Consider the following 13,214-nt stretch of genomic DNA (forward strand, 5'->3'; position numbering starts at 1 on the left):
CCTCCCTCTTTTGGGTGGAAGGGAGTCATTTGAAGGGAGGTTATCTCCCAGGGACATTACTTGGCTCTAAATCTCCAGACTTTGTGGGACTCATCCTGAATGAGCCTGATCTCTATCTACATGGCTTTTCCCGTCTCAGTTTTCTGGCCTGAGGATTCCAAGAATCTGTGCCCATGGAAAGGTTCACAGTGCAATGTACAGACGATTACTGATAAGGTGAAGGTGACTCAGTCCATGACATCAGGAAACAACCAATTTAAAACCTAACAAATGTAAAAGGATCTGTGACCTGGAAGTTTTAACTTCAGAGAGTCTGTTAAAATGAGAGGAGATCACATCCTGATAATAGTATGACAAGTACAAACAGATGTAATCTATCAAAGAGACATGAAACAGGATTTCCCAGGCTCTGCTTGGTTTCCATCCTCACTCTGCAGCTCCATGCTCCTTGTAGCTGGGGCCAGCCACTTCACCAAGCCTTGGGGGCTGAATCCAGCTTTGGCCTCTAGACCTTTCCTGACCGTAGATAAGACACAGTTAAGGCTCTCTTGTCTGAGGACCCATCACAAATTAACTTTGTTGTCTACACCGTCACAAAGGGTACCCTGGCATAGTGGTTACTATGATGGATTCTAGATGCAGTGTCAGGATTCAAATCCTGATTTTACCACTTACAAGCTCTGTGACTATATGCAGCTCATTTTTTTGTTGCCTTGGATTCCTCATCTGTAAAATGGGTATATAATAGTTATTGTGAGGATTAATTGAGCTGAATGTATGTAAATCACATAGTGGAATGTTTAACATTTAATAAATGTTCAATAAAAGTTAGGTATCATCATTATCATCATCATCATTATCATCATCATCATCATCATCATCATCATCACTCCAGCCTTCTGCCTTCCTTAGCTGTACCATAATGCTGCCTCAATAACCCACTTCTACATCTGGGTCCAAGAAGCCTTGCATTTTTCTGGCCATGTCCCTCTGCCCTCCAGGAAGTAGTGTGCAGTCTCTGACTTGGCAGTTTGCCTAGCATTACATGAGACCTTGCTGGAGTCACAGAAGGGTCCATGTCCACCACCAGGACACCATGTTACCTCCTGCAGGGCTCAGTTGACTCCTGGCAACTGCAGGTGGATCTGCTGATCCCTGTGGCTCTGATGCCCTGTTAAGCTCTTCTGCCTTAGGGGGGAACCAGACTACGCTTAGATGTAAAGGACTTACTGGTGACCAAGGGACAGGGTATCCTGAATGACCCATTATAAGTTGGATTGGCAGATGTGTATGGATGTAAGAGCACTGGGCATGAGTGGAGTATTAAGTCATACCCTAAGATTATGAACTGCAAGCACATGCAAAGCTGGCTAAGGGCCAGTGTATTTGAAAGATCTCAATACTCATACGTTGTCACTTTTTTTTTTTTTTTTTTGAGACAGTCTTGCTTTGTCTCCCAGGCTGGAGAACAGAGGCATGATCTCAGCTCATTGCAACCTCTGCCCCCCCGGGTTCAAGTAATTCTGTATTATTAGTAGAGACAGGCTTTCACCATGTTGGCCAGGCTGGTCTCGAACTCCTGACCTCAGATAATCCACCTGCCTTGGCCTCCCAAAGTGCTGGGATTACAGGCATGAGCCACCATGCCTGGCCTCTTTCCAACTTTAAATACCAGCCATCTTCTACCTTAACTACTGGATTTCTTAACATGTGTTTATAACCTGTATCAAAAAGTTGAAATGCAGATCCCCAAGCTTCACATATAACAACTCAGAATCATTATAGGGGCAAAAATTTTTAACAAGCTCCCCAGGTTAATTTTTTGTACACTATGATTTGAAAACCACTGATCTAAACCTTCTGCTCCTGACAAGTCAGTCTACTCCGTTCTCTCAAAGAGGCCATCTGTTTCTGACTTTGTTCATGCCATTCCCCTTCCATGGAATAGCAGCCACAGCAGACATGTTCAGAGCCCTTACCTGTGCCAAGCACTGTTTTAAATATGTTACATCTATTAACTCATTCAATCTTCACAACACCCAACGAGGTAAACACTATAGTTTTACAATTTTTCACAGAGAACTAACTGAGGCATGGAGAGGTCCCACAGCCAGTGAGGTGTGGGGCCTGGATTTAAACCCAAGCAGCCTGGTCCCCACCAGGCTGCCTCTCACTGTCTACCCCATCTTCTCTAAATTCTAGTCCAAATTCTGTCCCACCTAAAGCAGGAATTTCCAACCTTCTGCGTGCAAAAGAATCACCCAGAGATCTCTTTGGAAATGCAAACTTCTGGATCCCTCCCTTAAGGATTATGATTCAGTAAATCTGGGATGAGATCCAGGAATCTGTATTTTATCAAGTTTATCCAGGTGATTCTGATGCACTAGACTACTCAAGAAAAACATACAGCTCCCTCTGACTTCTTTCTTCTGACTTATTTTCTTCAGAAAGTCTAATTCATACTGTGGATAAAGTATGATCTAGCTTTGTTGAATGGGTGTGTGTGTGTGTGTGTGTGTGTGTGTGTGTGTGTGAATAATCAGAAGGAAAAGGAACCTGGCCCCTGAAACATTAAACAGCACTGTGTAGAAGTCTCTGGAATACACTGATAATAGGATAGTTCAAAGTCTTCAAGGATTTGTAGAGAAATCTACTGTATGTATCAGAATATTAGGTCTCCTGGAAGACGAGGGACCAGAGGAAGGACTGAAAATAGGTGTGAGGGAAAATGTCTCCTGCTTAATTCAGAACAGTCACAGTTGGGGAGACTGCTGGTACAAATGCACAGGGTGGGCATTACCAAACCATATGGAGCAAGAAGCCCTCTAAAGCAGAACATGATGGAAACTGGTAGGAAAAAGCAGGCAGGGTGAACGAGGAGGGTGGGCTGAGCTCTGATAGTTAGTGAGAGGTGGACAGGCCACAGAAGCCTGTCTCCTCGGGCTCTGGAAGCCAATCTGCTGGGAACCCTTACATGGGTTTGCTAGACCCATGTACGTTTCCAGTAACACCAGCTGTCTCCATGGAGCATTTTGAGTTAAGATGCTTTTCACAACCCTTTGGCTTGAGCCGAAGTTCGAGTAGGATGTGAACAGCTGGGTGACTTGTAGAGGGCACCATGCCTGTAGCAGTCCCCATGTACGACTTTGAGAAAGAAAACCTTAAGGAGTTTGTTAAAAATACAAATTCTTAAGTCCCACTCTGACAGGAGAGTGGGGAAGATTGCCCAGGAATATATGCTTGAAGTGCTCCTTTGGGTGATTCTGGTGCGGCCTGTGCACCCTAACCTGTGCTGCAGCAATGAAGAGCCACACCCAAACACCATCCCACTCCACTCCAAATTACTTAACATGGAATCACAGAGTGCTAGAGCAAAAGAGAATCAAATCCAACCCCTTTCATTTACAGATGAGGAAATTGAGACCTGGAGATGTGGCATGCCTTGCCAAAGGCCCCACAGTGACAAGAAGCGGAGCCCAGAGTGCTGATGGCCCACCCTGTCCATAATCAGAACTAGAGATCAGCTGCTGGACTGCAGGTTTTCATAACAGAAACACACCAGAGCAAGTGGGCTGAAGGTCCCGTTCCTCAAATAACTAGACCCAAGTGAAACCAAACTGCTCCATAACCAGGCTGTAGCCAGGAGCCACCCTGCATTAACCTGGTGGCAGTTACCAGAACTGGAAGCCTGTAAACCACAAAGGCTTAGACAGTCTGCTTAACCCCTTTCTCTCAATGAGTAAGATTGCTAATAGGCTAGACCACAAACAAATACACCTTCGGAATCATCTAGAATTGCTCAGTACTTGACATCATAAGTATTTCATGACTCGGAAAGGATTTCACAATCCACTGAGTTACAAAAGTGTGAAAAAGATTATGTGTGTGGAGTGTGTGTGTATACACAGAGGGAGGTTAAAAGTGTTATCCTTGGAAGGTGAGGTTATAGATGTTTTTAATTCAGAATTAATTTTTAGTCTATTTGTATTTTTTAATTTTTTTTGCAATAAATATGTAACATTTTTGTAATAAAAGTGACAATTGGCCAGGTGCAGTGGTTCATGCCTGTAATCCCAGCACTTCAGGAGGCCCGAGGTAGATCACTTGAGGTCTGGAGTTCAAGACGAACCTGCCAATGTGGTGTAACCCTGTCTCTACTAAAAATACAAAAAATTAGCTGGGGGTGGTGGCATGCACCTGTAATTCCAGGTACTCGGGAGGCTGAGGCAGGAGAATCACTTGAACCTGGGAGGCAGAGGTTGCAGTGAGCCAAGATCACACCACTGCACACCACTGGGCGACAAGAGTGAGACTCCATCTCAAAATAAATAAAATAAAATAAAATAAAGTTGGAAGGGTACCCAGGGCGTGGAAAGGTATCCTGGAGCTATGAAAAGTACGGACACTAATTGCATGTTTATTATCTGCTTTATTAGGTATGTCCAGAAAGCAGTAGAAGCATCCGGGAGGTACAGTGTGCATCCTACAACAACAAGCCATTTATGGGCCGGTTTTATGAATGGGAGCCATTTGCAGAAGGTAAGAATAGATGCAGCCCTGTCCGAAGAAGTTATTTTGATCTGTTTTCCATTCTTGCTGACTTCTGATTGATATTGGAGGTACTGGTGTGATCCTGGCTGGGGTGTCATAGGGGAGAAAGGATGACTCCAGGGCAAAGAGAAGCCTGCATGGGTCTTTACTAAAAGTAGCATAGCTCAGGTGACATCTGGACCATCTTCAACATGAGTCAGATGGATGAGGCATTGAAACAAGCAACATCCAAGGATGGCAAGGTGAGGGGGATGGAACAGGGTTCAAGGAATCAGCTGGAGAAGAGGTTCAAACATAGGGTTGTGAGTTGAGAGTAGAGATGGAGTTTCCCTTTCCTTGGTTCATGCCACAGGGCTGATATGGGAACTTAAGAGAGCATGTGGGGTTGTACAGTTATATGGTTCTCACCTGTAGGGGGCCTCACACGCTGATTCCAAAGACAAAGAATAGTAGGCAGGCATTGCCCTGAGTCCAAGGTCCCCGTCTTTTCCAAATGACATGAGATCCAAAGTGGATAGAGCTCGTTGATCCCACTCTGGTTGCTGGAGTCACTTTTCTTTGTCAAAACCCAGATGGTAACATGGCTTGTGGACTGAGAAGTTTTAATATTCTGAGATATTTCTTCCCACCCATGGTGAAAGTGGGCTCAGAAGAAGTGTTAGGTCAAGCAAAACTTGTGGGGGTCTGTGCTGACAGCCAAGTTGGCTGGAGAGGGAGTCCAGCTGCCTTCAGGGCCCAGGGGAAGAGCTCTGCCCAGCCAGCCCTTCTCAGCCTCAGCCCGAGGCAGAGGCTGGGACAGCTAAGGTTGGCCAAGACCCAAAGCATGGAACACTGCCCTACGTCCAGGATCTGGAGAAATTGTCTTGGAAGAGGGATTGCTAGTGAGTTGTGCTGAATTCATTGCAGAATCAATGCCTGGGGAAGCCAAACTGGGCAAGGTGGTTCTATACTTAGGTAGAAGCCCTTGGGGAGGAGGGAAGTGGATTAGTATCTGACTGCTCTGAAATTGGCTGCTAAATAGTTTTTATCTGTGCTGTGTTCTCAGAGACTCTGTAGCTTCTATTAGATTCTCAGAGTGGTCCCATGACCTCAAAATTGTTAAGAACTAACTTGCCCAAGAAATTGAGACTATCAAATTCAAGCGGGAAGGGTGTACAGAGGAAACATAGAGCCTGCTGAGTGCAAATACAAGGGTGGGGAACAGGGTGAAAGTGAGCAAAAGGATGCCAAAGTGAAGTTTTCATTTGATTCTGTAGATAGAGTTTGGTTCTGACCTTTTTCATTCTTTAGAGTATTATGTTAAATTTAAGGTGGTATCCCTATTTGGATCTTGAAACAGAAAAAGGGCATTGTTGGAAAACCTGGTGAAATAGGCATGAAATGTATAGTTTAGCTAATAGTATTGTACCAGTGTTAATGTCTTAGTTTTTATAAATGGTTTGTTTTTTGTTTTCATTTTGTTTTTGAGATAGAGTCGAGTGTGGTGGCATGATCTTGGCTCACTGCAACCTCCACCTCTTGGGTTCAAGCAATTCTCCTGCCTCAGCCTCCAGAGTAGCTGGGATTACAGGTGCCCGCCACCACACCCAGTTAATTTTTGTATTGTTAGTAGAGACGGGGTTTCGCCATGTTGGCCAGGCTGGTTTCAAACTTTTGACCTCAAGTGATCCACCCACCTTGGCCTCCCAAAGTGCTGGGATTACAGATGTGAACCACTGCACCAGGGCTATAAATGGTTTGTAACGTTTTAACATCAGGAGAAGCTGGGTAAAGAGTATACAGGAACTTTTGTACTATCTTTGTGACTTTCCTATAAATCTAAAATGATTTCAAAGTAACGTTTCTTAAAGGCACCGTAATCCCAATTAATTATGTCTTACATGCATTCTGGTGAAGACAAAGTGTAAGACTCACTTAATATGGGTGAAGAAGAGTGTACTGAGTTAGATACTTCCCCCACCCCCCACCCAAATTAGTATTCTTCCTGGAACCTTAGAATGTGACCTTATTTGGAAATAGAATCATTACCGAAGTAATCAGTTATCCTGCCTTCATACTGGAGAAGGGTGGGCTCTTAATCTAGAATGACTGGTGTTCTGATAAGAAGAGAAAGGACACAGATATACAGGGAGGATTCCAAGTGATGATGAAGAGGGAGATTGGAGTGATGCTTCTACCAGGAAACAGCAAGGATTACTGGAAGCCACCAAAAGCTAGGAAGAGACAAGAAGCATCCTTGCCTAGAACCTTTGAAGTGGGCATGGCTCTGCCAACACCTTGATTTCAGGCTCCCAGCCTCTAGAACTGTGAGGATAAATTTCTCTTTTGAAGTCACCAAGTTTATGGTATTTTGTCATGCAGCCTCTAGGAAATTAGCACAAAGAAGAAGGAGCAACGTTCTAGATTGATTGAGATTTACTTACTAGAGTAGATGAAGAATTGAGTTTGCTCCAACTGATGGTAGTAGATGCCTTAGAGAAGTGGGGCATGTATCCAAAGTGAGCACCTGCCTCACAGATATGGGTCTGTCCAGCGCAGTGGTTCTCAGCCCTAGCTGCTCATTAGATCACTGAGGAGCCTCCTAGAAGCACTGATCCCTGGACCCCTCCCAAGAGATTGTGATTTAATTGGTCTGGGGTGCAGACTGGACATCAGAATTTTTTAAAGATCCCGGGTGATTCTTATGAGTAGCTAGGGTAGAGAACTTCCAATCCAAGAGGGGATGACTCTAACCTACATCAAAGGATAGAATCATGGGTATTTGTTGCATCATGAAATATTGTGTCAGAACAACAATGCTTGTCAGTGAACATTTAGAGAAGTGACCCTGTCTTTTGTCTGAGCTGCACCCTTGCTTTATGGCTGGCTGTAGAAAATAGCTGCTTTATTGTGATTACCTGGGAGGAAAGATGAGTTTCACACTACCCTGAGCAGCGCGCATTCCGTTATTTCCCCAGGAGCAGAACCTGCCTTGCCAGACCTTTCTATGTGGTCTGGGGTGGCTATCAGCCAGCTGCTGTTGTCTAAGACCTTGAGGTCTGTTTGATGCAGGTCCAATATTGATAGCCCTATGCAGAACACAAAGAAAACTTTGCTGATGTTTTCATGTATTACATGTGGATGCCTGCTATTGTCTGGCTTCTGTATGAGTCTGCTTTTTGTGTTATATTTTCCCCTCTATTTGTTATAGACTTTAATTATAAGACCTGGAAGAACTTATTTTTTGAACATTTAATTTTACTGATTTTTTGGAAAATTTCTAACATAGGTAAAAGTAGAGAAAATAGTATTAATAGTGAGATACACTCCTATATATCCACTTAATTTCAATAATTATCAGCCCATGGCCAATCTTTTTCATGAATTCTTCTATCCTCTGTCCCACCCAGATTATGGGAAACTACTTGAATTCACATTATAGAGCATTATTCGTTGGTGGATATATTAATGGGAGCTCTTGGTTGTAAGTGACAGAAACCCAAACTAAATACATTTCCATCAGAAAGGTATTTTGTTAGTCATGTTACTGGGAAATCCAAGAGGTGGCCTGGGATTCAGATGTGACTTCATTCCAGGGAATCAGTAACAGGACCCTGCCTTTCTCATCTTTCTCCAGTTCTAGATTCTGCTCACTTCCATCTCAGAAAGTTGAGCATGCTTACTGTGGCTTTGAGCTTGCAGCCATAGTGGGAGAGACTCTCTCACCTGGTGTGGTAGGTTGAATTGCACCCTCAAAAAAGATTTATTAAAGGTACCCCAGGTTCCTGTGATGTAACCTTCTTTGGAAAGAGAGTCTTTGCAGATCTAATTAAGAGATAAGTTTAGAAGAGGTCACAGTGGAGTAGAATAGGCCCTAATCCATTGTGACTGGGGACCCACACAGAGAGCACCATGTGAAGACACAGACAGGGGGAAGGCAGCCCATGAGGAGGCCAAGGCGGAGACTAGAGTGATGCAGCTATGAGCCAAGGAACACCAAGAATTGCTGGCAACTTGCAGAAACCAGGAAGAGGTGTGGAAGGATCCTTCCTTCAGAAACTTTGGAGGGAGTGCGACCTTACCAACACATTGATTTTGGATTTCTGGCCTCCAGAACTGTGAGAGAATACATTTCTCTTGTTTGTGTCCAACAGGACACCAACCAGTTTGTGTGATATGTTACATCAGTTCTTGAAACTAATAGACCCAGTGACTGTTTCAATCCCAGACAGACTATACCGTGGTCTTGTTTGGATCCTATTCCCATCCCTGGAACTAGGTTTTGGGCATGGGAAACTTGGGCTAGCTCAGGTCATGTGACCATCCCTATGGTAGGGGACCCACATCACATGAAGAGGAGACAGAGAAGTGGAGATTGAGACAGACAGGAAAACATTCTTCTACCAAAATCAGTGCATACTTCTTTATGGTAAGCCACTGAGGCGTTTAATGATTAGCATCCTAATGTAGATTAATCAACTGTCCTTTACATTGTGTTACTAGAAAATTAAGCAGTCTTTTAAAATAGTCACTGACATTGATATTTCTCACATGCCTAGGAGAGAGGAAGCTTTTGGTCACTGAAGTTAAGTTTACTTTGGCTTGTTTAAGTAATTCCTTTTGCTGCTAAGATTGTTTTCTTGATTTGATCCTTCCTCCTCTTAAATGGCTCCCAGGCTGACCGGCGGGAAGAAGACACTGCTAATGTTTCTGCAGGGTGTTCATGCTTTACGGCTGGATTTTGCATTGGGTTTTTAGTTTTGTTTGGATGTCTCCTGCTATTCGCATGTGCCTACTTAGGGAAACAGCTGCACTCATTCAGTACAATGCTACATAGAATAGTAAAAGCAGAGTATACTCTCTGATAAACACATTAATTTTACCAGATGGTTCTTCTTAGGCCTTTAATTGCATTTCCTGGATTTGGTGACCTGTCCTTAGATAACGCCTCCAGGAATTTTTCTCATAGCCCGGGTACAGTAAAGATGGCAAAAGTGGAATTAGGGTGCCCACGCGTCCCAGTTCATTCACACAGTGATAGTTTATGCCTGTCGTCCCAGTCCCCTTTCACTCTCTGTCTTGGACAATAAATATGTATGTCCATTCCACCTAGAATGGGCAGTTTAATAGGAAGCCCCTTGTTTAGGTGCTGAGATGGAGAAAATTCCACCTGTTTTCATGTCAAGAGTAATCAGGGCTGAACAGCATGAGACTCTGGAGTTTTAGTGGGTTGTCATAGACTACAGGGCATCAGGTATCAGTTTTAATCTTTAAACCAGGAGGCAGCTTTATGTTGGGTAGCTTGAGTGTACTGTGTGACCCTGAGAGCTGAACTAAAGACAGTGGCAATTGAAAAGCCGGAGGGGAGGCTGAGTCAGAAATTGAAGGTCGCCAATGAGTGACATGAACAGAGTGATGGTTTTCTGTCAGCAGCTGCTGGGTTGTTACAGTAACAAATAATCCCCAAATCCAAATGACTTCACATGACAAAAGCTTGACTCCTGCTCACGTTCCATATGTAAAGGTGTGTGTATTTTGCTTACTTGGGGACCCAGGCTGGTAGAAACTGTACCTCAACTCATGTTTTCACTGAGGCAGGGAAGAAGAACAAGTAACCCAGACTCAAGTTCCTTTTTTTTTTTTTTCTAACTTTTATTTTAAGTTCAGGGGTACATGTGTGGGATGTGCAGGTTTGTTACACAGGCAAACATGTTTCGGGGGGTTGTTGTACAGATTATTTCACCACCCAGTTATTGAGCCTAGTGTCCATTAGTTATTTTTCCTCATCTTCTCCCTCCTCCCCTCTTTGCTCGCTTGTAGGCTCCAGTGTGTCCATGCGTCCTCAGGATTTAGCTCCCACTTACAAGTGAGAATATGCAGTGTTTGGTTTTCTGTTCCTGCATTAGTTTGCTAAGGATAATGGCCTCCAGCTCCATCCATGTCCCTGCAAAGGACATGATCTCATTCTTCTTTAGGGCTGCATAGTATTCCATGGTGTATATATATGACTTTTTTTTATCAGGTTTGTCATCTATCGGCACTTAGGTTGATTCCATGTTTTTGCTATTTTGAATAGTGCAATGAATGAACATGAATGTATATGTTCATAAGGCATGCATGTGTCTTTATAATAGAATGATATATATTCCTTTGGGTATATACTCAGAAATGGGATTGCTGGGCCGAGGTCTTTAAGGAATTGCCACACTGTCTTCCATGGTGGGTGAACTAATTTCCACTCTCACCAACAGTGTATAAGCGTTCCTTTTTCTCCACAACCTCACCAGCATCTTGTTATTTTAGACTTCTTAATGATAGCCAGCATACAGGCTTGGGTTCTTAAAGCTTCAATTATAATTTATCCACATTGTTTCTACTCACATCTCATTGGCCACAGCAAGTCACGTATCACACCTGACTTCCAAGGGGGAAGGGAGGTACCCTCCCACCTGTGCTCAAAGGAGGAGAAATGGAGTATTTGTGGCCAGCCCTAGTACTTGGTGCACCAAATACTGCTTCCTTCCCACAGGCAGGAAGCTCCAGTGAAATTTCCTGAATGCCTTCCTTGTAAGTCCAGGTGACTTCTATTAGGTTGTTTGCAAGAACAGTAGATGTTGCTTCGGGGAATATTAAAGGTGCCACCACATAGTCCGATATCCACAGAGCCCCGAGCCGCTTCAGTCGAGATCTGCCCCTTGATTAAAGCTCTGAGGGACCAAAGATGGAATGCTGGAGGCCAGGTCCCCAGGCATGCTTCTGACTCCTCCACCAGTCCAGCAGTCTGCTCCAACACAGATACCATGGTGGGACGTGACAGGGCAGGGAGCACTGTGAGATAAAAACATAGACAATACTACCAGAAGTGTAATACAGCGGGGAGGGAGGCTTATGACTAAGTGCCGGTGGACCTGGCATTAGTGTGTTCATGTTTTAATGAAGTAGCTTTATTCATAGGCACTCTCATTCCCACAGCCCACCCCTGTACATAGATAATCCATTATCATTATGAACGTTCAGAGTGGAAAGGGCAGACCTCAGGGAAATGAGAGGTAGTTTCTATATCACTAGTGGTGTATCTGGAGTGCCCCCTACAAGATCCATTCTGAGAACTCTCTTGTACATGCCAGGGATACTTGGCAAGACTAAGCCATGATTGCTTTGGGGATGAGCATATCATTGAGGACAAACGCTTAGAGGGCAACCTCCTTGTGAAAACAAATGATTTTGGTTTTGTATGTGTTGAGTCTGAATGAATGGTGGGACACAACAGGAGGTTGGGGATGCAAGGTTCTGAAGTTCAGGGAGATATCTTAGGCTTGTAGACACATACTTACAGTCATCAGCCTTAGTGAGATTAGTGGATAAGACCTTCAAGAAAATGTAGAATAACAAAATGGATTTTACAAGAACCAGGAAATGAGCTTTGGAGTTTGTTACATTAAGGAAGCCTGGGAAAGAGTCTCAGCCATTAAACGACACTGAGAAGGTGACCCAGGTATAGGAGAGGGACCACGGCATTGTCACTCCATATATCATGTCTTATGTTAATAAAATTTATTATGGTTTATAAGTTCTGCTAATACACACAGCACAATTAATGTTATGGACTAAATGTTTATGTCTCTCCAAAATTCAGATGTTAAAGCCCTAATTCACAGTGTATTTGAAGATGGGGCCTCTAAGGAACTCATTAAGATTAAATGAGGTCTTAAGGGCAGGGCCCTGATCTGATAGGATTAGTGTTCTTGTGAGAGGAACAGAGGTGGCTGGCAAGATGGCCGAATAGGAACAACTCTGATCAGCAGCTCCCAGCGAGATCAATGCAGAAGGTGGGTGATTTCTGCATTTCCAGCTGAGGTACCTGGCTCATCTCATTGGGACTGGTTAGAGGGTGGGTGCAGCCACGGAGGGCAAGCTGAAGCAGGGTGGGGCATCATCTCACCTGGGAAGTGCAAGGGGTTGGGGAACTCCCTCCCCCACCAAGGGAAGCCATGAGGGACTGTGCCATGAGGAATGGTGCATTCCAGCTTTTCTCATGGTCTTTGCAACCCAAAGATCAGGAGATTCCCTTGGGTGCCTACACCAGGATCCAGGGTTGCAAGCACAAAACTGAGTGACTGGGCAGACATTGAGCTAGCTGCAGGATTTTTCTTTTTGTACCCCAGTGGGGCCTAGAATGTCAGCAAGACAGAACCCTCTTTCCCTTGGAAAGAGGGCTGAAGCCAGGGAGCCTAGCTGAGCAGATCCCACCCCTACAAAGTCCAGCAAGCTAGGATCCACTGGCTTGAAACTTTCACTGCCAGCACAGCAGTCTGAAGTGGACCTGGGATGCTTGAGCTTGGTGGGGAGAGGGGCATCCACCATTACTGAGGCTTGAGTAGGCAGTTTTCCCCTCACAGTATAAAGCCACTAGGAAGTTCAAATGGGGTAGAGCCCACTGCAGCTGGGCAAAGCGTCTATAGCCAGACTGCCTCTCTAGATTCCTCCTGTCTGGTCAGGGCATCTCTGAAAGAAAGGCAGCAGCTCCACTCAGGGTCTTATAGATAAAGCTCCCATTTCCCTGGGACAGAGCACCTGGGGGAAGGGGCGGCTATAGGCACAGCTTCAGCAGACTTAAACGTTACTGCCCACTGGCTCTGAAGAGAGCAGCAAATATTCCAGCACAGTGCTTGAGCTCTGCTAAA

General features: G+C 44.5%; 1 protein-coding gene across 1 annotated transcript in view; it reads left to right on the plus strand.

The window, feature by feature from the left end:
• THSD4 (thrombospondin type 1 domain containing 4) overlaps nt 1-13,214 on the plus strand; it is a 672,648-nt gene that overhangs the window by 133,162 nt on the left and 526,272 nt on the right. The window contains exon 6 of the mRNA XM_035259084.3: nt 4,437-4,539. Within this exon, the coding sequence (XP_035114975.1) occupies nt 4,437-4,539 (103 nt within the window). The remainder of the gene's footprint in view (nt 1-4,436; nt 4,540-13,214) is intronic.

This window comes from Callithrix jacchus, chromosome 8 (assembly GCF_049354715.1).
Source record: "Callithrix jacchus isolate 240 chromosome 8, calJac240_pri, whole genome shotgun sequence".
Classification (NCBI taxonomy): Eukaryota; Metazoa; Chordata; class Mammalia; order Primates; family Cebidae; genus Callithrix; species Callithrix jacchus.